Below are 25,558 nucleotides of genomic sequence, written 5' to 3'. Positions count from 1 at the left end.
TTATTTTTTCATGGGATGAAGTATTTTTTAAAATTTTGCTTTGTATTATTTGTATTAGATTTTAGAGAAATCATTCTCCTTCCTGAAAAATATGTATGTGTGTACATATACATATACATACACATACACACGTACGCACACACATAAATATTAATAGCTCCTGTTCATGGAGCAAGGCCCTCACTAATTTCTCAATCACAATGACTAATATTTACCTTGGCTTGTTTATTGCTTTTTTTCTTCTTCACAAATCCCTGCTGCTCAGTAGGGTTATTCACATAATTTATTCCTCTCTTTCATAAATGCTATCTTTTATAACTTTGATCAGTTATGTTTTAAACAGATTGAGATTAACACTAAAAGGAATTTGTTCTAACTTACTTTGCTTTGGCTTCTGCATCCTCATAGGCCTTGTTAGAAACGTCGTCCAAGCCTCCGATCAAGTGCTTGAAGGAGCTGCAGAAACAAAAGTACGAGGATGAGAAATGAGCACAGGAAGAGAAGTGTATTCATCTAGGGATGGAGATTGGGATCAGTGTCTCCTTGGTGCACAGAATTCCCAGGTGAGGAGACTTCCTCCATCAATGCAGGTGAGCAACACTGTAGGCTCTGAGGGTTGCCTAAGTGTCCTGAGAGGTTAGGTGATTTGTCCAGGGTCAAAGAACTGATAAGTATTGGAGGCTGCACCTGAATCTGGGTATTTCTGGTTCCAAGAATAGCTCTCTATCCACTAGACCACACTGTCCCTCGTATATTGTATATTTGACATAAAGATACATATGTACATACATGTAGATAATAACAGTAGATTTCAGATATGGATGTAGATAGCATCAGGATTTGCAAAATGCTCTATTCCCACAATGACCCAGAGGTTGTTTCTTAGGAGCAAAATGTATTTTTGAATCTTCATAAGAGGTATTAGGCTAACAAATGATTATATATAGTTCAATGTACTTGCACATGCAAAGAAATCATTAGAAAGTGACCATTGTGCAAATAAAATCTTGGGGAATCAAGTTTTGTCACAAGATAAAATTTATGTTTTGAAATGATTTTTACTGGCTCGATCATAGCTGGTTGTACAACCTGGTGAGACAGTTCGTAGGAATCCCCGGGTGGCCACACACACACACCTTGGGCCTGATCTCCACTTCCCAGTGTGAGAAAATAATGTGGTTCTCGGGGACCCAGAGCCCACCCGACCCCACACATTCAAGGACCTAACCCAGAGAACCTTGCCTGAACTTTTAAGACTGGCCCAGAGTCAGTCAAGTTGGACCTTGGACTGTGAATACAGACAATAGAGGTTAAAACCACACCTACCTAAAAGCCTTTCCCTCCAGAGAGTCTATCCTCTGTCCTCTGACCTCTGCATGTGCTGCTCATGGATCACACTCAAGAACATTAAGCCAATAGATTTGAATGATGCTAGCCAATTGGCTTTGAGCAATGTGGAAGGGCCTCCTCTCCTCTTGACCCACGGGAAGCTTGTGCTCACACATGCTCTCTTGTCCTGGGAATGCTGGAGGGAGCAGACACACTTTTTTTTTCTCTCTGACCTTTCTGGGTGCCACTATCCCTTTACTATTATTTAATATGCTTTAATAAGTGCTTAATGCCCAAATGCGATAGGCTTTACTTTCTAAGAAACAATATATTAGAAACCCCAGCCAAATTCCCTAAAACTTGGGACAGAGATAGGTACTCCCATACATTTTTTAATGAAACACCAGGGAGCTTTTGTGAGGCAAGGAGGCAAATGTTCTGCATTAGATAGTCTGAACATTGAGAGGGAATGTGACTGGCCCAGGGTAACACAGCCCAGAGATATGATGGCGGGGATTGAAGTCAGGTGTGTTTGCCTCCCTTCAAGGCCAACTTACTATGCTTGATGCCCTGCTGTCTCTTGTATAGTGTGTATGTGTGTGTAAATATATATTTATATATACACACATATGCATGTTTATGTGTGCATATATATACATATACATATATATATATATATATATATACATAGCCCCCAAAATCTTAGTGTAATTTTAAGCTTTAATAACATCAGATGTCTAGATCCTACAAACTTTTAAAAAATGGCATTTGAAAGATGGGTTATTAAACTCTTAAATATTGATATATTGCTTATAAAAGTCCAACATAATCACCATCTTCTGCTATGTATCACTTAGGCTGATATTTGAAATTTGTAAAAATTTGTATCTGTTAAAGTTCAGAGACCAAAAAAGGATTGCCTTTGTAGGCCCAACCTTAGGAGGATCCAAAGAAGAACTTATTGATGCACACGTTATGATTTTAATGAGATCCCACAAGTAAAAATCCAGGGAAGAAGCTCTGAAGACTCAAGTGCTGAATAAGAAGTCCCCACCCCATCCGCCTTTCTGACAAAGTGTCATCTGGAAGCCATTGCTCATGTAATACATAATTGAAGGTTTATTACTCCAAACTCAAAAAAATAAATGTAAAGTAAACTTAGATAAGTTGACTTTCAAGAAATTGTTTTTGTAAGTTTGTGGCATTTATGATTCTGACATTATTAAAGCTTCAAACTCTCAACTAAGACTTTTGGGACACCATCTATATATACACATATAGACCACACACACACACATAGAAACATATATAAATAACATTAAGATGCTTAAGATATAGGTTGATTAGATATGTATACAGTACAGTAATAGATTTCATAACTGGATGTACATATAGATGTTTACATCTCTAAAAATTATATTGCATATATAGATTAGTTACAGATGTAAATGTTTGCATATAATGATAACATATTTTATGTATGGATATACATATCTTTAAGTTGTGCAGAGAACTCTATTTACTTTCACTTAATCCACATCATGAACCTATGAGAGAAGACTACATTCTGTAAAAATATTTTTATTGACTAGCCTAATTTGGGGGGTTAATCTGACTGGATGACTAATCTGGGGACTGTTGACTATTTGGCTATCTGACTTCTGTTAATTTCATATGGGCCGTTTATAAAGTTCCACCACACTGCTCCCAAACTGATAGACTAAAGATTAAGAAGCCTCTTAACCAAATAATCAAAGCAGAGTTTATTTATGAGATACTATTGAAAATTAGGAATACAGGGAAATAAAGTACAACCTAACTGCTTTCCTGCAGTCTCTTTCCACTGCGTCTCTTTCCCACCTGCTGCGCTGTGAACTTCTTGAACACAATAAGGGCCTTAGCCGCCTCCGGCCTCAGGGCACGTTACACTCCCTGCTCAGCTATTTTCTTCCTTTTTTTTTTCTTTTTTTTTTTTGCCGGGCAATGGGGGTCAAGTGACTTGCCCAGGGTCACACAGCTAGCAAGTGTCAAGTGTCTGAGGCCAGATCTGAACTCAGGTACTCCTGAATCCAGGGCTGGTGCTTTATCCACTGCACCAACTAGCTGCCTGCTATTTTCTTCTAACTCCTCTTAATCTTCACTTTCTCCAGCCTGTACCCTGCGCTGACCTGCTTCTGTGCTCTCCACTGCCTCCCGGTCAGTCTGTCTTCTGCTCCGTCGTTGTCTGCGCTCCCTTCTTGTCCCTCTATCTAGTCCGTCCTCGAGTCTCCTTCCAGTCTGTCTCCCCTAGTCAGCCCTTTCTCCTCCTAATCTAACTCCCAGGTCTATATATACCTTTTCTTCTCTCCACTCAAATCTCGGGGCTTCCTTCGCCCCCACAGTCCAAGCTAATCCACCAGCCAGAGCTGCAGCTGGTGGGGGGGGGGTGCGCTCCAAGTTTCACGTGCCTCAGCACAGGCTATCTTTCAGGTAGCTCCGCTCAGGTCAGAGGGAGCTGGGGGCTTTTTTTTCCCCCAGCTGTCTGACCTGGCGTCTCGTATAGCCCACAGGCTGAGGAGAAGGGGGAGAGACCCTGAGGGCCTAAGGCTTTCTAATCTCAGCCTAAAGGTAGGGTACCCAAATCAAAATAAATTTCCACAATTCACATTAGGAACTCAGTTTTCAGTGGGGTAACAAACTCCCAATGTGGGAGTGACCTTCCACCAGCACAGATTGCAAGCCTAGTCTGCAACTTAATAGTTAAGTTTCTTCAAGCACAAAGATGTTACTCAGGATCCCCCATCTAGTAAGAGTCAGGAGTAGTCTTAGAGGCTGGGACTTCCCCGGTCCGAGCCCGGAAGCCTAAGCCCTGTGATCAGCTGCCTATATAGATCCCACTCCATTGTGGCTACCCATTTTAAGATGAGAGAACTAGAGAGGTGAAGCAGTTTTACATCCCCCTGCTAACCATGTACTCTCCCTAGGAAGGAGGCATGACCAGGTGCATGCTTTACCTTTCTTTGTATCTCCTGCTCACAGAAGAGTGACTGGCACACAGCAAGCACTTAATAAATGCTGATTATTAGTGTTGTTGTTGATAATGACAATCAGGGCTGTCAATTCAGTGAAATCATTAGGGGAGAAGAATGCCTCTGGGTCCCTCCCTCTATACTGGGTCAGTCCATCATCAGATATTTATTAAGCACTTACTGTATGCTAGGCCCTGTGCTAAGTCTAGAAATGACTATAAAAACAAAAGCTAGGGGCAGCTAGATGGCGCAGTGGTTAAAGCACCGGCCCTGGATTCAGGAGTACCTGAGTTCAAATCTGGCCTCAGACACTTGACACTTACTAGCTGTGTGACCGTGGGCAAGTCACTTAACCCCCATTGCCTAAAAAAACAAAAACAAAACAAAAAAAATAAAATAAAACAAAAGCTAAACCACTCCAACCCTCACGGGCACTTACATTTTATCGAGGCAGACAACGTATACACAGACACACGTCTGCATACAAAGTGTATATAGAAATACACAAAATCAAAACATGAAGCCCACTGATTCATCCCACTGCACTGATTTTGCACCTACAAGTACAAATATCCTCCTTGTGGATTTGAAGATGAACTATTACCTTGAGGTCACAGTCCCTGCTTTCAGGGATCTTACATGCTTCTGAGGAGGATATGATGTGCACACAAGTAACTATAATGAAAGGCAAGGAGGGAAGGGAGCAGTGAAGAGATGCATGCAAAGCCATCTGGGAATATTTGAGGAGGGAGCAAGCACTGTTAGCTAGCATAGCTGGGAAGACGGAAGAAGACTTCTTCCAACACTGGCATCCTCAGCTTGCTGCTAATGTATTGGCTTTGCTAAATTCCTCTGCTCTCTCTTAGGAGTTAGCAGATAAAATTCTCCCAGAGGGTGAGTGAGGCATGCTCTGCCAGTGGCGCCTACAGCCCCTTGGGAGGCTGATTTCATTCCCCTGTGTCCTAATGACAGTTATTAGTGCATTGAAGCGAGCATTGGCTAAATTAGACTCCTAGGGGCTCAGGCACACCGCGGGAGGTTTGCGGCTGCTGCCACCAGATTTCTGCTTGCTAGGAAAACATCCTTGCGGAGTAAAACTGACCCTAAGTTTCTAATGGAAGAGGGGAGGGGACAGTCTAGTGAAATGAGAATCCTGGAATTCTCAATTGTAAAGTTTCCTGTTTTGTACGTATGTGAGCCACAGTAGTAATTCTGTCCCACAAATGAAAGGGACAAGACAGCTGAGATTTGTCAGGTGATTTAAAGTTTAGGAAGCCATCCAGCTTCCTGGATCTTCTCATTCCATCTCCAAGACAACCCTGTGAAATAGATATTGCCGTTCTCATTTTAGAGACAAGAGCATTGAGTTTCAAAGAGGTTAAGTGATTTGTGCAGTCACACTGACACTGTGTCAGTGGCAGAATTCACATCTAGTGCTTTGGGGTCCTTAAATCTAGCCCTCTATTCATGATACCAGGTTGCCTCTCGTGTAAGTAGCATTCACAATATTACTGTAATTTCATTTTGGTGAGAACAGTCAATAAGCAGTTATTAAGTGTTTATGATTTGCTAGGCACTTTTCTATGCACTGATCACACAAAGAAAGGTTATAAATAAACCCTGTCTGTCTTCAAGGAATTTCCATTCTAATGGGGAAGAGGGAAACAGAAACTTTTTTTTTTTTAAGAATTAGAAAAAGCCATAGAAATCTTCTGGTCCCCAAATGCTACACTTTACATCCAAGGAAACTGAGTCCCAGAGAAGAGAAATGATTCATCCTTAGTCTCTCAGTCAGTTAGGAAGGGAGCCTGAGATTGAATTTTGCTACTCCAGTGGTCTCCTCATTTACTTCAAGGCCCTTCTTTATATAAGAAAAATATTCATTATGAAAAGGTTACTGCCTAATAGCATCTGATTCTTTCTGAGGAGTGTCTTAAATGAGCTGATTTCTGTCTCCTAATGAAAAATGATAACTTCTATAGGACTACCCATCCATTTTCATCAAATTGTCCCATGATTTGGTGCCTTAGAGATGTTTCAAAGTCACAGGAAATAAGTGAAGACTCATCTCTGTGCTGGGGGAGCCTGGAGTGGAGGCGGGCTTCAGAGGTTTGCTGAGTTCCCCAAAGCCAACAAAGGCATTTTCCCACCGGCTTCTTACTGGCAGATAGGCTTCCTGACTTACAGTGTTTGGCTCAGGCCGCTAGGCTGTGCTCGAACTCTACAGATGCCCTCTGGGAAATCCCTGTTGGAAATGATTAATAGTAAAAGCACACACATGCCCAAGAAGAGGCAGCCTTCACACAGATGTCGAAGAAAGGGTCTCATCGCTGGGGAAGGGCTTTAAAGATGCCTTTTGATAAACCTACCACGAATGACAATTCTAGCCGGGTCCTAGCTAATGGCAATATTGGGCCTTTGAGAAACCTTTGAAAAGTCAGGCTGAGATAGAACCAAGAGGAAAGTAGAAAATAAGCCCCTTGATAAGGTGGGAAGTAGCAAGACCCCATTTAAAATGGAATGTCATTAGGCTTCAAAAATGTTTGTATTTCTGCACGCTGCATTTTGGTTTGCAATCACTCCTGTCTGTATCTAATTTCCATGGCTCCTTGACAGTTGAGATGATCTCCTTTGGCATCAGGTGACAAGCACAGAGATTCCTTTCTCACCAGTTAAATGTAAACTCTGAGAGAGCAGGGACTGCCTTGCTTTGTCTGTATACCTCCACAATCTAGCATAGTGTTGGCACATGGTAAGTATGCATAACATGCTTCTTTGCTGTTTCCTCCACCAATGCCACCACCAGAAGGAACTTTTTAATTACACAATATCCTGAGGTAACTCATCCCTTCAAGAGAAGAGTGGCTTAGACCATGCATCCCAATTCTGGGATCTGGGGTTTCCCTCTTATCTCCTAGGGCAAATAGATATTATATGGTTTGAGAAGGGGCGATGACTGGAAGTAAAAGGAGAGCCCACAAAAAGATGAGAGAACACAGGAGAGGAAGGGCAGGTAACCAAATTTAAACCACCACATGGCAGCAGTGAAAGCAGCAGCAGTATTGGTAATGAATGAGCAGAGAATTTTGGGAAGAACAACCTGGTCATTCCCCTCCTCAAACTCATGCCTCTGGGGACAGGAGAGAAGTGAAAGCCCAAAGTAGAAAGACCAAGAGGGGATGGACTCAGCACATGGACTGAAACCTCTTTTTTGGACATAGCCGACATGAGAGTTTGTTTTCCTTGACTGTACATGTTTGTTACAAGGGTTTGATTTTTCTTTTTCTTCTTTTCCCTCAATGTTGAGGGGAGGTAGAAGTAAGAGAAAACAGATTTCTGGGAATTAAAAAAGGGTTTTTTTTAAATTTAAAATGTCAAGTGACAAACTATAAGACTGCTTAATAAAATTCTGCTTCTAGACTAATGCAGAAATATGTTTAATGTGATTGTACATATATAACCGATATCAGATTACTTGCTGTCTTGGGGAGGGAGGGAGAAAAATTTCAAACTAGAAATCTTATAAAAACAAATGTTGAAAACTATAAAAACAAACAAACGAAAAAGCCTTCTGCTGCTTGTCCATATATCAGGAGCAGTAAGAATGAGCTGATGTGTAGGGAATGCAATGAACTGGTTCTGTGAAAATGTGACTAGAGGTGAAGTAAAGGATGTTGCAGGGGCAAAGAGTTCTGCAAAGGTGACTCATGAGTAATCTGCAAATTTCAAATCAGCAGTACCGAGACCTGAGTGTATGATAGAGATGGACTTTGTGGCAATGGTTGAAATGCTAACTGAGTGAATGATGAGTTCAGGTTAGGCAGGGAGCCCCATGGCCCTCTGACAAAATACATACTTGAATGACATTCCCACCCCCACCCCCTGCCACTATATACACAACAATTGGCCATCTAGCCTTTGCTTGAAGGTCTCCTCTAAGGGGGAACTTACCACCTCTACTGACCCACTCAGCTCACGGACAGCTAAAATTACTAAGAAGCACTTCCTTAGATCCAAGGTAAATTTCTGTCTCTGCAACTTTTACCCATAGTTTTTAGTTCTGCACTCCGGATCTAAGCAGAGTGAATGTAATTCCTCTAACATAACATCAGTCTTTCAAGTACCTGAATCCATCTACCATGTTCCCCATGAGCCTCCCCTTCTCTAAGCTAAGCATCTTCAGTTCCTTTACTAATCCTCACCTGGTTATCCTAATGGTCTGCTTTTGAATATCCCATAGACCGTAAAACCAGAAAGCTGATGTGAGGGAAGGAACAAAGTCCCACTCACTTTTCTTCAAGAAGTTTGAGGAAGAGGAGAACCGAGGAGAAGCTAACTTGGAGTTTATAAAAGTCAGGCTGACTTTTTTAATGCTGGTGTGTGTGAGTGTGTGTGTGTGTGTGTGCAAGGACATGGAATAATGTTTAAATACTTCCCTGTGAAAAGAACTGTTGCTGATATTGTCACAACCCATTTAACTATCCGGTTTCCAAATCTTTCTGCAATATTTAACAGTCCCTATAATTCTATTCATCAAGGGTTTATTAAGAGTCTATCTTGAGTTAGACATTGTACTAGATGGTAGGAATTCAAAGACAAAAAGCAAAATTGTTCCTGCCTTTCAGGAACAATTGAATTCTAGTGCTTTGGTGGGGTAGGAGGAATAAAAAGGGTAGAGAAACACAACTGGTGTGCCATTAAATAAATATAAAACATATTTGCCTGGATAGTACTATGGATTGGCCCCATAGCTCTGGAGTCAGGAAGACCTGACTTTGATCCTGCCTCAGGTACTCAGGAGCTGTGTGATCCTGGGCAATTCATATAACCTCTCTCACTCTCAGTTTCCTTATCAGCAAAATGGTGGTAATCATAGTACTTATCTTACAGGGTTCTTGTGGTGATCAAATGAGATTATATAAATGTGTGTGTGTGTGTGTGTGTATATATATATATATATATGCGTGTGTGTGTATATATACACATGTATGATTTTTATTATACACACATATGTGTATATATTATATAGATACTATATACATATCTTTAAGGTCCTATATAAATGCTAACTATTATTATTACAACATCAGTACAAGGTAATTTTGGAAGTGGGACACTAACAATGTAATATATGAGAAATGCAGATTTGTCCACTCTAGTTGAATTATAGTCTGTGGGAGGGAACAATGGGAAAACTGCTTGGAAAGATAGGGGGTATTCGGATTATGAAGGGCTTTAAAGGGCAAATGGAAGAGGTTGTATTTTTATCCTAGAGGAAAAGAGAGCCATGGATGCTTCTTGAACAGCTGAGCAGATTGGCTAGTAGCTTGTTAGCTACATAGTCCATGAATGAGAAAAAGGGGAGATGGGAAGAAGGGAGACTATTGGAACAGTATCCCCAGATGAGAGGTGATGGCAGATCTAAGAGACTTAAAGGACTGAAATCTAAACTGAACCCAAGAGCTGACCTGGACAAGTGTCTAGGAACTGGCAAGAGGAGGCTATGAATAGTAGGCAGGGGCTGCTGGCTTCAGGGGTAGCCTTTCGTGTAAGGTACTGGAACATTATTGTAAAATGAGGTTGACCTGGGCAATTTTACTGACCTATACTTATATTTCTAAAGGGAAAATATGGTGGGTCTAAGGTGTTCACTTATAAAATTTCTTAATTGACAATTATAATTGTAAAGAGAAAAAGAATAATTCTAATTAAGAAAAGGTATTAAGATATGGAAAGCATTCTATAAATCATAAAGTAGTGCATGTATATATACTATTTATTAATTATTATTCTTATTTGATACTTAAACACTAGTTACATATTTACTTGAATGCAGCTACACTACTACCAGCAGCAGCAGCAGTACCACTAACACTATAACACTATCACTACTATACTACTAGTCCTACTACTACCACTACTACTACCACCACCACTACTATGACTATTAGCTAACATTTCTATAGCACTTAAAGGATTGCAAAGCTATTTACAAATATGATCTCACTTTGTCCTCACAACAATCCTACAGAAGTAATGAAGTAGGGGAAATATGGATTTGATAACCTCCAAGGTCCTTTCCTGATGTAAAATTCCACAATTCTTCTGGAAAAAAATGATTGTGAATGAATAACAGAAAGTAGTTTAATGGAAATGGGATTAGAATGGAAGTAGGAGGTAGTGAATTCAAATCCCTGCTCCTTCATTTCCTATTCGCATGACCTTGGGTGAATTCTTGGGCCTCAGTTTCCTCCTCTGTAAAATGAGGGGACTATCCTACATGGACCCTGGAGGTCCCTTCTGGCTCTTCCCATATGACTTGGGGAGCTACTTGGTGCTTTTTTGAGTCTTTGGCTTGTGAATCATACCCATTTTGGGTCAATAACCCAATCTTAAAAAAGGGAATCTTTTAGAATAAGAACCCAGTCCATTTTTCCCTTTTCTGTTTCTAAGTCTTTTACTTCTGCAAGCTAATGTTTTACTATTCCAGAAATTTAGGAATGAGCAGAATTTCACTAACATCCAAGGGCAGTCAACATTCCAACATGGGCAAGTAAATAATTCAGAACATTTTGATGAACATAATTGAAGATCTTAACAGAATTGATCACTCTGAGCAAGGCTGAAGTAATGAATCGTCTCCTTTTTTCTTCTTACACACACTCCCAGGGATGCCTGCCATTAATCTGACCTTCTAAAATAGACATTTCCTTCCAAAGTATTCATCTAAGCACCAGGATGACTTTGAAAATATTTATTTCCATTTCTTCACTAATGAAGGGTAAGACTTATAAAAAATTTGAGAGAGCAGATCGAACACACCTTCCAAATTTCAACAATAATTATAACTGAACTCATGGGTCTAATTCACTACATTGTGACTTATCAATCATAAGAAAAATGAAGGACTAATGCAAAAAATGAATTTCTACTGATACAATAATTTTTAAATTGATGACTGGGCTGTTGCTACTGTATTATCAAATGCAGTTTAAAGTTATGATTAGAAATCATTAAAGTAAAATCACTATTATTTGAGATTTATATTGCACTTTAGAATTTGAATGGTATTTGATATATATTATTTCATTTTGACCTAAAAATACCCTCTAAATTATGTAATACAAGTTTTGTTGTTGTTGCTGTTGTTGTTGAGTTGTGTCCTACTCTTCATCACCCCCATTTGAATTTTCTTGGCAGAGATACTGGAATGATTTCCCATTTCCTTCTCTGGCTTATTTTACAAATGAGGAAACTGAGGAAAACCAGGGTGAAGTGACTTGCCCAGGATCACATAGATAGTAAGTGTCTGAGGCCAGATTTACACATGGCAAGTTGAGTCTTCCTGACCTGAGGACTGACATTGTGCAGCCTACTTGCTTCTATAAGTTGTATTAGCCTTATTTTAAAGTTGAGTGAACTAAGATTTAATCAGCGGCTTTGACAAGAGTTCTGCTTACATCTCTTCTGTAGTGTTGGGACCAACAAGCAAATAGTTTGATGAGTTTTTGGTCTCAGAGTATCATCCAAAAAAGAGAGGGTTACACTATCTCCCTATATCTTGGTATCTTTACATCACTCTCAGTAAAAGAGTAACACAAATCAAGAGAAAACGGTTGGGTTCCAAAGCCATATATCTGCATTCAGGTTGGTAAAAGCAATGGGAATTTCCATAAAGAGATCTGAGTTTAAAAGGGGCTATTCTGTCATTCCAGGAAATCTCTCCATTGAAGAATGTTATGTTCGTTGGACTCAGCAGGCAGCAATTCAAGTTATTAAGATGTTTGCATGATTAAGTGCAAACTCTTTTCTGAAGGGAGCTGATTACTCCGTGGTACATCTAGTAGATGGGTAATTTGACTTGCTAGTTGTGAGATGAGGCTTCAGTTAGAGAGAAACACTGGTGAAAATAGGCTTGTTGGAGAGGTCAAAACAAATAGACACCCCACCTTCCATCCTCCTGCCTTTTCATTGTCCCTCTCCCAGATCTTGAGCATACTCCTTAGCCTCTGTCTCTCAGAATGTCACATCTCTTTTTACGGGGATTCTGGAAAATGGCAGAGCATGTCAGAAATTTCCACTCTCCAAACTCCCAAACATTTCTTAAAGCTCAACTCAAATGCCGCCTTCTACACAAAGCCTTTCATGATACCCCTCAGCTGCTAATGTCTCATCCTCCATTACCTGGTATTTATTTTTGTATATTTGCATAGGTGTACATATCTATATTTTTCTCCTTGAGGGCAAGAGCTGCCTAATTATGTCTTTGGATCTCCAGAACCTAGCACGGTGTTTGGAGCAAACCAGGTGTTGAATAAATGCTTGCTGACTGATTAATTGATCACTCACCAAGAAGTTCAGAGAATCACAATGTCACAGCTGGAAGAGACCTCAGTGGTCATCTAACCTAATCCAAATCTAGACATGAATTCCCTCTGTAATGTAACAACCAAGGAAGCTTCTAGCCTCTGAAGTCCTCAAGTTCAGGGGCAATATGCTACTGTTTCCTGAAGCAGTTCATCTCACTCTCACCAGACATAATTGTTAGGAAGTTCTTAAGATCAATCCTAAATCTGCATCATTGAAATTTCACCCCATTGTAGAGAACAAGTCTAATCCTCGTTACATGTAATAGCCTTTCAAATACTTGTCCTGTAGTCTTCTCTTCTCCATGCCAACCATTTTTAATGTCTCCCACCAGTCCACTCTTAGCATGGCTAAACTATCTTGACTATCTTTCTCTGGATGCTCTCTGGCTTATTAATAGCTTTCCTAAATTGTGAGGGTAAATTGCTTTGTTAGATAATTTTACTATTACATGGGGGAAGACACCTAACTTGTTTGCATCTTAAAGGGTTTTCAGAAGCCCACTATGCCATTAAGAGATCTTGTGGCCCTTGGTATGGGCAGAGATTTATTTTCTTCATTATTATATTAATTGGCCCATGGACCCTTGATTATTTGTTCAATCAACAAATACTCATTTCCCTCTGCATCCCAAGTACTCCTCTTGGTTCTCAGGTTGAAAAAGATAAAACATGACAGTCCTTGCCTTCAAGGAGGTTATGCTCTAGTGGAGAAGAGGAGACATACCATGGACACAGATAAGTAATCTGAACCATATACAAAGTAACAAATTAATTTGAGGGTAAGGAAGGCACTAGCAGCTGGAAGGGGATTGGGTCTCACTCATATAGGAAGAAAGGTAGAGATTTCTGGAAGACAGAGGTAAGGAGGAAATACATTTTAGGTATGGGGCACAGAAATCAGAGATGCAATGCTGCACATAGGAAATGAATGAAAGAATTAAAGAAAGAAAAAGATATTTATTTAGCAGTTCCCATGTGCCAAGCACTGTGCTAAATTCTGGGGATATGAGTATTTAAATAATGAATCCCATCACTACCCTCAAAGACCTTGTAATCAAACAGTAGATGATAGTACTAAGAGGAGAATAATAACAAGGGAAGCATATTTTGGTTTAAAAAGTTTCAAAGACTATGAGTGGAATGGCATGTTCTCCTTAGTATACCAACACAGCAGTCTAGTTGGACCTTATCATGAGAGAAGAATGATAAGGAATAAGACTAGAAAGCTAGAGTAGAGTCAGATTTGAAGACCCATTGGTCATGCTTAACTAGATTAGTGAGGGCAGAATGTTAACTTCCTTCTTGTTCTTTAATATGTGGAGGTCAAACCACTGAAAAGGGTTAGGAGTGGAACAATGCTTCCTGTTATCTCATAATCCAACCCTGCCCTGTTACCCTCTTTACCAAAGAGATTTCAGCCAACATCCTGGGCAAAAGGCCTTTCCTAATTTGCCAACTAATTTTTAAAATTATTTATTTATTTAGAATGTTCCCCTAGTTAGAAGTAAAAAAAAAATTTTCTCATTGATTTTTAAAATTTTGTATTGTAAATTTTATTCCTCTTTCCCTCCTCACCCCTCCCTAAGAAATCAAGCAGTTCAATATAAGTTATATATGTGCAGTCATGTAAAATATCTCCACATTATTCAGGTTGTGAAAGGAAACAGATAAAATAACTTTAGAAAGAGGAATTAACAAAAAATATATATTTCCATCTGTATTCAGATACCGTCAGTTCTTTCTCTGTAGATGAATTGCATTTTTCATACGTCCTTCTGATAGCAACATTTCTTTCACAATTACTATTGCTAACTATAGCAACATTTCTTTCACAATTACTATTGCTAACTATATTAACCTCCATCCTATTCCCTTCCCTTGATATTTTCTCTATTTTCTATCATCTTTCACCCTATCCTTTCTCAAAAGTGTTTTGCTTTTTACTGCCCCCTCCCCCAATTTGCCCTCCCTTTCTTCACCTCTCCACCCTTATCCCCTTCCTCTCCCATTTTCCCTGTACCCACTTTAGTGTGTATGTTTTTCCCTCTTTGAGTCCATTTTGATGAGAGTAAGGCTCACTCACTCCCCTGCTCCTTCCCCATCTTCCCTTCCAATCCATAAGCTTTTTCTTGTTTCTTTTATGTGAGCTACTTTTCCTCAGTTCACCTCTCCCTTTCCTTTTCTTCCAGTACATTCCTCTTACCCCTTAACTTTATTTTAACGGTGTCATCATGGGTCACCTAGGTGACACACTGGAAAAAGCACCAGCCCTGGACCCAGGAGGCCCCAAACCCAAATCTGGCCGCAGACATAAGCCACCCCACCCTGCCCCACAAAAAACAAGGATAAACAAAAAACAAATGCTTTACAGATATCATCCCTTGATATTCAATTCAGACCTGTGCCTTATATATATATATTAGCTGCCCTAATACTGAGAGAGTTCTTATGAGTTAGAAGTATCATCTTCCCATATATGAATGTAAACAGTTTAACCTGTTAACATCCCTTATAATTTCTTTTTCTTTTTTACCTTTTTATGCTTCTCTAGGGTCTTGTATTTGAAAGTCACATTTTCAGGCAGCTAGATGGTACAGTGGATAAAGCAGTGTCTCTGGATTTGGGAAGACCTGAGTCCAGATCTGGCCTCAGACACTTGACACATATTAGCTGTGTGATCCTGGGAAAGTCACTTAACCCCTGTTGCCCCACCAAAAAACAACAAAAAAAACAAACAAACCAAAAAACCCCAAACCAAATCAAAAGTCACATTTGCTCTTCAGTTCAGGTCTTTTCATCACAAATGCCTGAAAGTCCTCTTTTTCATTGAAGTTCCATTTTTTTCTCCTGAAAGTCAGTTTTGCTGGGTAGGTGATTTTTGGTTGTAGTCCCAGTTCCTTTGCCCTCTGGAATATCATATTCCATGTCCTTTGGTCCTTTAATATAGAAGTTGCTAGATCTTGTGTTATCCTGACTGTAGCTTCACAATATTTGAATTGTTTCTTTCTAGATGCTTGCAATATTTTCTCCTTGACCAGGGAGCGCTAGGATTTGGCTATAATATTCCTGGAAGTTTTCCTTTTGGGATCTCTTTCAGGAAGAGATTAGTGGATTCTTTCAATTTCTTTTTTACCTTCTGCTTCTAGAATATCAGGGCAATTTTCCCTGAGAATATCTTGGAAGATGGCGTCTAAACTCTTTCCTTGATCATGGTTTTCACATAGACCAATGATTTTCAAATTATCTCTCCTGGATCTATTTTGCAGGTCAGCTGTTTTTCCAAGGGGATATTTCATATTGCCCTCTATTTTGTTTATTCATTTGTATTTGCTTTATTGTGTCTTGATTTCTCATAAAGTCATTAGCTTCTATTTGTTCTATCCTAATTCTTAAGCAATGATTTTCTTCAGAGAGCTTCTGTATCTCCTTTTCCATTTGGCCAATTTGGCTTTTCAAGCTGTTGACTTTTTTTTTCATGACCTTCCTGCATCACTCTCATTTCTCTTTCCATTTTTCTTCTACCTCTCTTACTTTTCCCTTTATCTCTCTCACATTGTCTTCAAAGTGTTTTTTGAGTACTTCCATGACCTTAGTAGACCAATTCATATTTATCTTGGAAGATTTATCTATAGAAGCTTTGACTTTCTTATCTTCTTCTGAGGATATTTTTTTTTTGCAGGGAAATGAGGGCCAAGTGACTTGCCCAGGGTCACACAGCCAGTGTCAAGTGTCTGAGGCCAGACCCAAACTCAGTTTCTCCTGAATCCATGGCCAGTGCTCTATCCACTGAGCCACCTAGCTAACACCCCCCCCCCTGCCCCAGGGTGTATTTTGATCTACCTTGTCACCAAAGAAACTTTCGATGGTCTATTGCTTTTTCTGCCTGATCATCTTGCCCACCGATTTCTTCACTTTTAACTCCTTCCTAAAGTGGAGCACTGCTTCCAGGGCACACTGTCCCAAGCTTCAGGGGATCCCAGGTGGTATGATTTAAGGAGAGGCATGTTCTCAGCCTGCCTGGCCTTTAAGTAACCATGGGTCTACTTGCTCTTTAACTCAGAAGCAGAAAACTGAAATCTGATTCTCTGTAGTTGCAACCTTGATGTACCTATGCCCCTCCTGCACTGGGCCGCTGCCACTCGAGTTTGCTTACTGGTTCAGAATATGGGCACTCTGCTTTAACCCCTGCAGAGACCCCTACTAATTCTCCCCTGCCAACCACTGGACCCCCTCACTGGTCTGTGAGCTGAATATCAGAAGTAGCCACTGATGCTGTTGGTTCCAAAGCTCTGGAGGGAGGGCCTGCCTGGGGCTGGATCTGTGCCATGCTGTGCTTTTCTTTCAGCTAGTATAGCAGACCTATCCTGTCACCCTTTTAAGAAGTCTTTGGCTGGAAAATTACCTAGCTCTTGTAAAAAAATTAATTATTCATAACTATATCTAACCTGGAAAAATTATATATAATTGGACTTATGAAAAATTATAATTATATGAAAAATGATAAGTTTAGAGAAATTATAATTGGGCCATAAATCCCATCTGGGTCACCATTCAAATCTTAGAATATTTTTGATGACTAGGGCTAATTTTTGGGGGCCAAACTATGGATGACTAATCTGGGGACTGTCAACTATTTGGCTATCTGAGTGCTGTTAATTTAATATGGGCCATTTACAAAGTTCCACCACACTGCTCCACTATTGATAATCTAAAGATTAAGAAGTCTCTTAACCAAATAATCAAAGCAGAGTTTATTTATGAGATACTGTTGAAAATTAAGAATACAGGGAAATAAAATGTACAACCTGACTGCTTTCCTGCGGTCTCTTTCCACTGTGTCTCTTTCCCACCTGCTGCACTTCGAACTTCTTGAATACAATAAGGGCCTTAACTGCCTCCGGCCTCAGGGCACGTTACACTTTCCCTGGTTTGTATTAAGGCCTGTAACCTTGTCAGCCCCGCCTCTCCTTTTCCAAACCGAACTCTCCTCTGTCCTTGTCCGTTCTCCCCTCTAGTCACGTCTATCTATCTAGTCGGTCCTCTAGTCAGACTCCCTCCTCTTACTCCCAGGTCTATTTATACCTTTTCTTCTCTCCACTCAAATCTCAGGGCTTCCTTCGCCCCCACAGACCAAGCTAATCCGCCAGCCAGAGCTGAAGCTGGGGGGGGGGGTGCTCTCGAGCCTCATGCCTCAGCACAGGCCATCCGGGATCCTTCAGATAGCTCCACTCAGGTAGGAGGGAGCTGGGGGCTTTTTCCCCCCCATCTGTCTGACCTGGCGTCTTGCACAGCCCACGGGGCTTTTTCACTCAGCTGAAGCTGAGGAGGAGGGGGAGAGACCCTGAGGGCCTACGGCTTTCTAATCTCAGCCTAAAGGTAGGGTCCCCAAATCAAAATAAATTTCCACACTCTGTTCTTTTGTAGGTTCTGCTGCTCCAGGAATTGTCTTATGGCATTTTTTTGAAGGTATGTGGATGGATTATGGGGAGCTCTAAAAGTTACACCCTTTCCTCCACCATCTTGGATCTGTCCCTTAATTTGCCAAATGTTTTGAGGATAACCAGTTATTAGACTTTTGTGGCCTTTATGACTGAACTGATCTTTGAAATTTAGATGTAGACAAAAAAAAAAAGAAACTAAAAGGTAAGTATGTCCCCATAAAGAGTGTGGTTCATTAAACATGGGCAAGGGAGCATAATGACCTAACTTAGAGAGGATTAAGGAACAGAGAATCAAGGGCTTCTAGGCCTCTTGTTTCACTGTGTATTTAGTTCTACTTTAAGGAAAGAATATATACTTCCTTTTTGTCATGGAAGATCCTGCTTGGTCAGAATTGATGCCTATAAGCCAGGGACTCCAGTGGTAACGTACCATCTGCCTTGCTCTATGACCTTAAACAAGTGCCCCACTGTATTGCATTTATAATCAGGCAGATAAAATCCTCTGTGAATTCCACAAGGTCATGCAGTTAAACACATTGTTATAATGAACCATTGTTCAGAAACAGATAGATATACCCAGAGGATTCCTGCTGTTTTGTGTAGAAAGAAGACCTGCGTGGGCCATAAAAATAGTTTGGTCTATGGGTAAAAGCTAGGAAATTGAGAATGGGTCACAATCTGTGTCACTGGAGGTAATGCCCACATATGAGATTGTGGATACACCAAAAGCCCTGAATCTGCATATGTTTAACTTTTTAAAAAGTCATTCTTGATGTGTCTTTTCTGTACAACCCAGGGTTGGGGGGAGGGGGAAGACAAGGAATATATTACAGAGACGATTTATTCTGTTAAAATAACATGAATGCAACAGGATGTTTGCATGATAAAGTAACCACAAAGATCAAATACACATTATTTTAAGATATCATCTGCTAAAATTGAAGCCAGTTGAACACATGGCCCCTTTTGGGAACCATGGCCTATCTATGCCTACCAACTCTTTGAGGACTTTGGAGAAAATATCCACAAAATTAATGCTAATAAACAGGGTTAACATGTGTGAAAGCAGGAAAAGCCCTCTGCAGACTTTCTTTCACTTGAGTTTTACAATGATCTGCCGAGGTGGGCATCCCTGGTCCTTTCACTCCCGTTTTACAGTTGAGGAAAACAGACTCAAAGAGGATAAATGTCTTAGCCTGGGACTCTGGGTCACAGCTTGTGTCGTGCACAAGGTCCTTCAGACTTCAAATCCAGCACCCCAGCCGCTGCACTACCCTGACTCTCCCGAAAATCACCTGAGTAGATGAACCCTGCCTCCTATCCAAGACACACCAGGACTGCCTAGTGCCTTACATTTCCCTCCAACTGTGAGTCATGGAATGCCATAGTGAATGTGACTGGTCCAGTGTCACTGATATTTACAAAATTATTGAAAAACAGCATGACTGCACATGGGCAAATGTAACTCAGGTTTTCAAAAGAGGAAGAAAGGAGACTTCTAATTGTGAAGTGGTAAATATGAGGAAAGAGAAGAATCATAGAACTTAAAACAGTGGAGAATACAATCTTTTCAGGAATGGGGTAGAGGAAGTGTGGCAGATGCTTGTAGTTATATAAAGGGCTACCTCATGGAAGGGGGAGTGTGATATGGTGGAAAGAACAATCTCTTATTTGGAATCAGAAGTATGGTTTCAGATCTCACCTCTGTACTTGCTGACTGAGTGACCTTGGGTGTTTCTTTAACCTTTCTTACTTCCACCCTCTTCATCTATAAAATAAGAGGAGAGTTTACTTGAGCTTCCATCTTGAAATCTATGATCCTGTGGCTCTGCCAATGAGGAGAAATGGAAACAATGGGCCAGGATAAAGAGAAGTAGATCTCAGCTCAATGGAAGGAAAACAACCCTCCAATCAGTCCTGGATAAAGTTGGAATGAATTGCCTTTGGATATAATGAGTAACATTACCTTAGATTTAGAACTGGAAGGAACCTCAGACATCATTAAGCTCAACCCTGTCATTTTATAGATGAGAAATCAGGCTTAGATAAGTTCAATCCAATTGTCTTAGTTGCCAGAACTGGAATTTGAACCCAGGTCTTCCTTGTTCCAAGTCCAGCATTTCATCCGCTACATACCATGGTGCATCTCTTAAAAGCGTGCTGCCAGAGCACTTCAGGTAGATGCTGGATGGTCACTTGTCCGAAATATATTCCTCCTTAGGAGGGAGCTAAACCAGTTGACCTTTGAAGTCCCTCTATTATTCCTAAAATGTCAGATAGAATGGGTCTTTTTGGAGGAAAGGTACTATCTACCATACAAGGGTGATGTGTGTCTCTCTCGTGTATGTGTACATGTGTGTATGTATATATATATATATATATATATATATATATATATATATATATATATGTATATATATATATATATATATACACACACACACACACACACACATATATATATATATATATCCCCAGAGATGTCTGTAGAGGTATGCATATATATGTGCATACATTACGCATACCCATACAAATATAAACATATATGTACATATATGTATGTACAAATTCTGGAGGAAGCAGACTTTGGATAGTCACATCAACAAGCATTTATTAAATGTCTACTGTGTGCCAAGTGTTGTGCTAAATGCTGGATAGTGGGATAAAGCACAGTGCTTAGCACACAGTAGGGATGGAATAAATGCTTGCTGAATCACACTGAATCAAGTTGATTTGAATGGTTCAACCAATGATACTCTTCCTCTAAATTTAGAAACTAATGGAAAGTTAAATGGGCATAATTAAGTGAAATAGATTAAAACATGAAATAATTTATCACAGAATGATATGTAGGACATTAATGAGGGTAATTATTTTGAAAACTAATGGGGATTACATGCATGAGTCCTAGCTACAATTATGAGGACAGAAGGGATTTCAAAATGAAGTGTAACTTTCATTTTCAATTAAATTCAGCAGATTAGAAGGCAACTCTAAAATACATTTTTCCTCTTTTATATGATAGAATGAGCTATAATCATAGGTTGCCCTACAGTTTGTTATAAAGTAGCCAGGATAAGTGAAGTAAGTTTGATTTTTACTTACTTCTGTGATCAAAATATCAAAAATCAGTGATTTCATTGGGTAAGAGGGGGCGGGATGGTGGCGCTATACACCCTTCACTGCTTTAGGTGAATAGAGATGTTGAAAGGAGCCCTTAAGATTGTCTGTAGCTAGGCATGGGGTAGCACACACCTTTAATTCTTCTACCACAGAGGCTGAGGCTGGAGGTTTGTTTGGGCTCCAGCCTTCTGAACTTTAATGAACTAAACCAATCAGGTATCCACACTGCTTGGCACCAAAATGCAGAGTTCTTGGTAGTGGGGAGGTCACACTGCCTATGGGAAGGTGAACTAGCCCATGTCAGAAACAAACCAAGTCAAAGTTCCTGTGCCAATTAAAACTGAAATTGGGCTTGTGAGTAGCAACTGCTCTTCCAGGCTAGACAAGATTGGAAGACAGAGTCTAAAAAAAACTGCTCTGGCACTAACACTGATCCCTTTTGAGGTTGCCCAACTTTCTCGATTTAGCTGGGTAGGTGCTTGGATGTAAGACACACAGCCCTTCCCTGACCTGGACTTGAAGTCTCTCCAGTTTGGAACACTTGGGCTTCATTGGCACAGGCTTTGGAAACACAGGGTCACCTCTAGGCCATGCCAGACCACCAGAGGATGATTGGAGCAGAGGTTAATTTCCACTAAGTGAGATAAATGCCTGAAGACAGTCCTTAAATCCAATTATCCATGCCAAGATCGATGTAGCAGCTCCATCACACACTTGGCTGACCTGTTCTTCTCAGGCACATACTAGAAATGGGCTTCAGCTCACTCTGCTCAAGCTCTCGAGAGTGAAGGAGGCTGAAAATAGTCACAAAATAGGGGGTTTTAAATGATTATTTCAACCTTTCATTTCCATGCACCAAAAAATGTCTGCTTTGCCAAGAAAGATAAATTTTCAAATATGCCCAGTTGTGATCACAATGATGGAATCATATTTAGTCCAGAGACTCCCTTTTTAAATAATTAAAATAAAATTGCCATTCCCAAACTTTTTTTTCCCTTTTAGGAAGACTAGTCTTTTAATTCAAAGATTATTTTCAGTTCCATTTTTACCCTGTTAACCAATCCATCAACAGAAGCCACAGTGGCAGAGTCAATAAGCATTTATTAAGTACCTACTGTGTACCAGACACCATTTTATGTCCTGGAGAAACAAAGACAGTCAAAATTGCTGTTGTGTTTTTCCCTCAAGGAGCTCACTGTCTAACTAGGGAGAAAATATACAAATAATCACATACATATAAAACATATACAAGTAATTAGGTGGTGCAGTGGATAAAGCACTGGACCTGGAGTCAGGAAGATCTAGGTTCAAATCCCTCCTCAGACACTTATTAGATGTTTTACCCTGGGCAAATCACTTAACCTCTATCTTCTTCAGTTTCTGCAAATGTAAAAATAAAGAGAATAATAGCATTGACCTTCAAGGGTTCTTGTGAGGATCAAATGGGTTAATATTTGTAAAGTGCTTTGTGAAACTTAAAATTCTACATAAGAGCTAGGCATAATAATAGCAAAACTTAAAGTTCTATATAAGAGATGATAATAATAATAATAATAATAATAATAATAATAATAAAGAGTTATCAGAGAGAAAGTCCTAGCAAAAGGGAAGGGAGTGAGAACAGGAAAGGCATCTTGTAGAAGGTGAGCTCTGAGCTCTCTTGAAGTGAACAAGGGAAGCCAGGAAGAGGAGGTAAAACAGGAAAGCCTTCCAGGCACAAGGGATATGTGACTGAAGTCGTTATTTTTGTTTCACAGAAAAGATGGCAGAATTCGATCCTCATGCCTGCCAGCTATAATATTTCTCTTTGTCAGTTTCATTGAGTGTTTAAGATCACATGACAGTGACCAAAAGCAAATTTTATTCAAACTTAAATCCAAATTAATATAAAAGGAAGAAAGTCTGCACGAAGGATCATAATTCACATCTAGTTTCCACTGTGACTGATTTACTCTTCCCAGGATTATATCCTCATTATTGCCCCTGAAGAAATGTGGCAGAAACAAGCAGGGCTGAGAAACACAATGTTTATGAAAGTCACTAGCTATTAGAATGGCTTGAGAATTAGAGCTTATGAAGATGGAAAATTTTACCCCCGAGGCCATTTCCTGGTGTTACTTTGTTATTCCTGATGCCCTAAAAGTCTTGGAAGCAAAGATGACTTTATGCTCTAAGACCTTCTTCTATCCCTGAAAACCATATACTCACATGACACTCATTGTAGTTCTGACCATTTGGATAGCAAAGTAACACCAGACATTTATATAACACTTCAAAGTTGTGTAAAATGATTTAAATTCATTATCTCATTTGAGCCTCAAAATAACCTGATGATGTAGGCATTACTATCATCTCTATTTTAAAGAAGAGGAAATTTAGCTCTTAGAGGGGAAGTAACTTGTCCGTGGTCACTCAGTAAGTATCATATGAAGGATTTGAACCCCTTTTCTTGACTTCAAGTCCAGGGTTCTATTTACTAGTCTACAAGGCCTCATACAGAGTAGAGTCTTCCAGGCAACAAACCTAAGAAGTTAAATGACCAGGGACATATTTTAACTTTAGTCATGCAAATGAAGAATCCTGTTGACTTTAGTTCCTGAAGTTGTGTTTTATTCCTCTGGTGCTACCTAGTTAATAATTCATTTCCTGATTAAGCCAATGATTGTACATTACCATTTAATAGACATTTGAGAGTGCCATTGAGCCTTTTTATTAATTAGACACAAGCAATGATTAATAAAATGATTGATTACCCAGAAACTCAGTCTCTCAAACTTTTTATACATTAGAGTTCTATCCTTTTATTGGTATACATAGTCCCACTGATGTACTGTAGGGAAGGTGCTATATGTAAATCAAGAAAGCTTAAGGGCAATTTCAATAATGTTTTTTCCAATGCAGAAATGCTTTTAGTAATTTACAGCCTAGCTTCTTTGATTTTTCAGCCTAGCCTCTTAAACTATGTCACAACTCCATAAGGGGTTCCATAACTGAATGTTGGGATTGCAAAAAATTTGGCAACAGTAAAAGTTTATGTATCTTATTTTATATACCTATATACATAGGGTTGAGTAAAAATTTCTCAGATGAAAAGGGGTCAGGAGTGGAAAACTTTTAAGAAACGTTGGTTTACAGGAGACTCACACAGCGACATGATCATGGTTTTGGTCTCCTAAAGGAAAATTTAAAGATAATCCCTTTCTTTGTTTGCCAGAGTAATGCAGGCTGTTGCAAAGATCTCTACTATTTGTCCTCACTGCAAAAATGCCATTTTTCTGACATAAACAAGAATGAATAGGGAGGGGGTGGGGTGTACCTTGCTCATTTCCCTTAATGTCTCAATCCTCATGTCATTCTATCTACATCTCTGTGGTTACCAGGTCATTTGTTGGTTTTTCTGCACACACTGCTCAAAAGTCTCCATGGTGTTTCCAGCTACAGCACTCAGATGATGAATGACTGATATGGGTAGGGAGGAGCTGGTGACGACCCTGGCTTCAGGCTAAACCCAAGCCAGTGAGAGTGGCTAAAGACAAGGGAATTTGTTGCAGAATTCTGTATTTCTAGTTGAACTGTGAGGCTCATGGTGGGTATGAAAAGCCTATAAGCAATGAGGAGCTCTAAAGAGGAAGAGGAGTAGACAACGTATCTGAGAAATGGACAGAGAGGTCTGGTCAGGTAGTGAGCATGAAGGACAAAAGCTGGTCGGACATAATGCTTCATGGGCAGCGCTACTTCCCCATGTCTGGATAAATCAAGGAAGATCTCTGGCATGTTGGTAGACCCTTTGTGGCAAACTTTTGGTTTTCCACATAGATGACAATCACATTAGAGGATGGTTTATGGCCTCGACACATTTGAGTAACTGAGTTTAATTTTATGCTGTACCATCTTACACTGGTAAAATATACTCCTTAGGCAGCAGGGCACAGTGGATGGGCAATGTAGCAGATACAATGTTCAAATTATCTGGAAGACCTAGGTCTAGATATTACCTCTGGCACTTATTAGCTGTGTGAGCCCAGGCAAATGACTTAACCTATCTGGGCCTTAGTTTGTTTATCTGTAAAATGGAGATGATAAAACCTCTAGAATTTGGCTCAGTGATGGTGAAAAGATCAAGTGAGATAAGGGAGGCTAAACACTTTGCCAACTGCCATGTAAATGTTGGTTATCATGACTAAAACAACTGTGTTGAGGCACTGATGTGAGGACAGATGATTTACTCCTTGGTGTATATGGGCCGGTACTGTCTCCTCCTATAAAATGTGACCTCTTCAGGCATTAA

The 25,558-nt window shown here is 39.9% G+C and overlaps 1 protein-coding gene across 3 annotated transcripts in view; it reads right to left on the bottom strand.

Annotated features, from left to right (window-relative positions):
• Window positions 1-25,558, bottom strand: part of PRKG1 (protein kinase cGMP-dependent 1) — a 1,388,722-nt gene that overhangs the window by 146,133 nt on the left and 1,217,031 nt on the right. For all 3 annotated transcript variants that reach the window (XM_043987057.1, XM_043987056.1, XM_043987058.1), the window contains one exon: window positions 382-456. In XM_043987057.1, the coding sequence (XP_043842992.1) occupies window positions 382-456 (75 nt within the window). The remainder of the gene's footprint in view (window positions 1-381; window positions 457-25,558) is intronic.

Source organism: Dromiciops gliroides, chromosome 2 (genome assembly GCF_019393635.1).
Source record: "Dromiciops gliroides isolate mDroGli1 chromosome 2, mDroGli1.pri, whole genome shotgun sequence".
Lineage (NCBI taxonomy): Eukaryota > Metazoa > Chordata > Mammalia > Microbiotheria > Microbiotheriidae > Dromiciops > Dromiciops gliroides.
The sequence above is the reverse complement of the archived record's forward strand: the minus strand, read 5'-3'. Positions and strand labels throughout refer to the sequence as shown.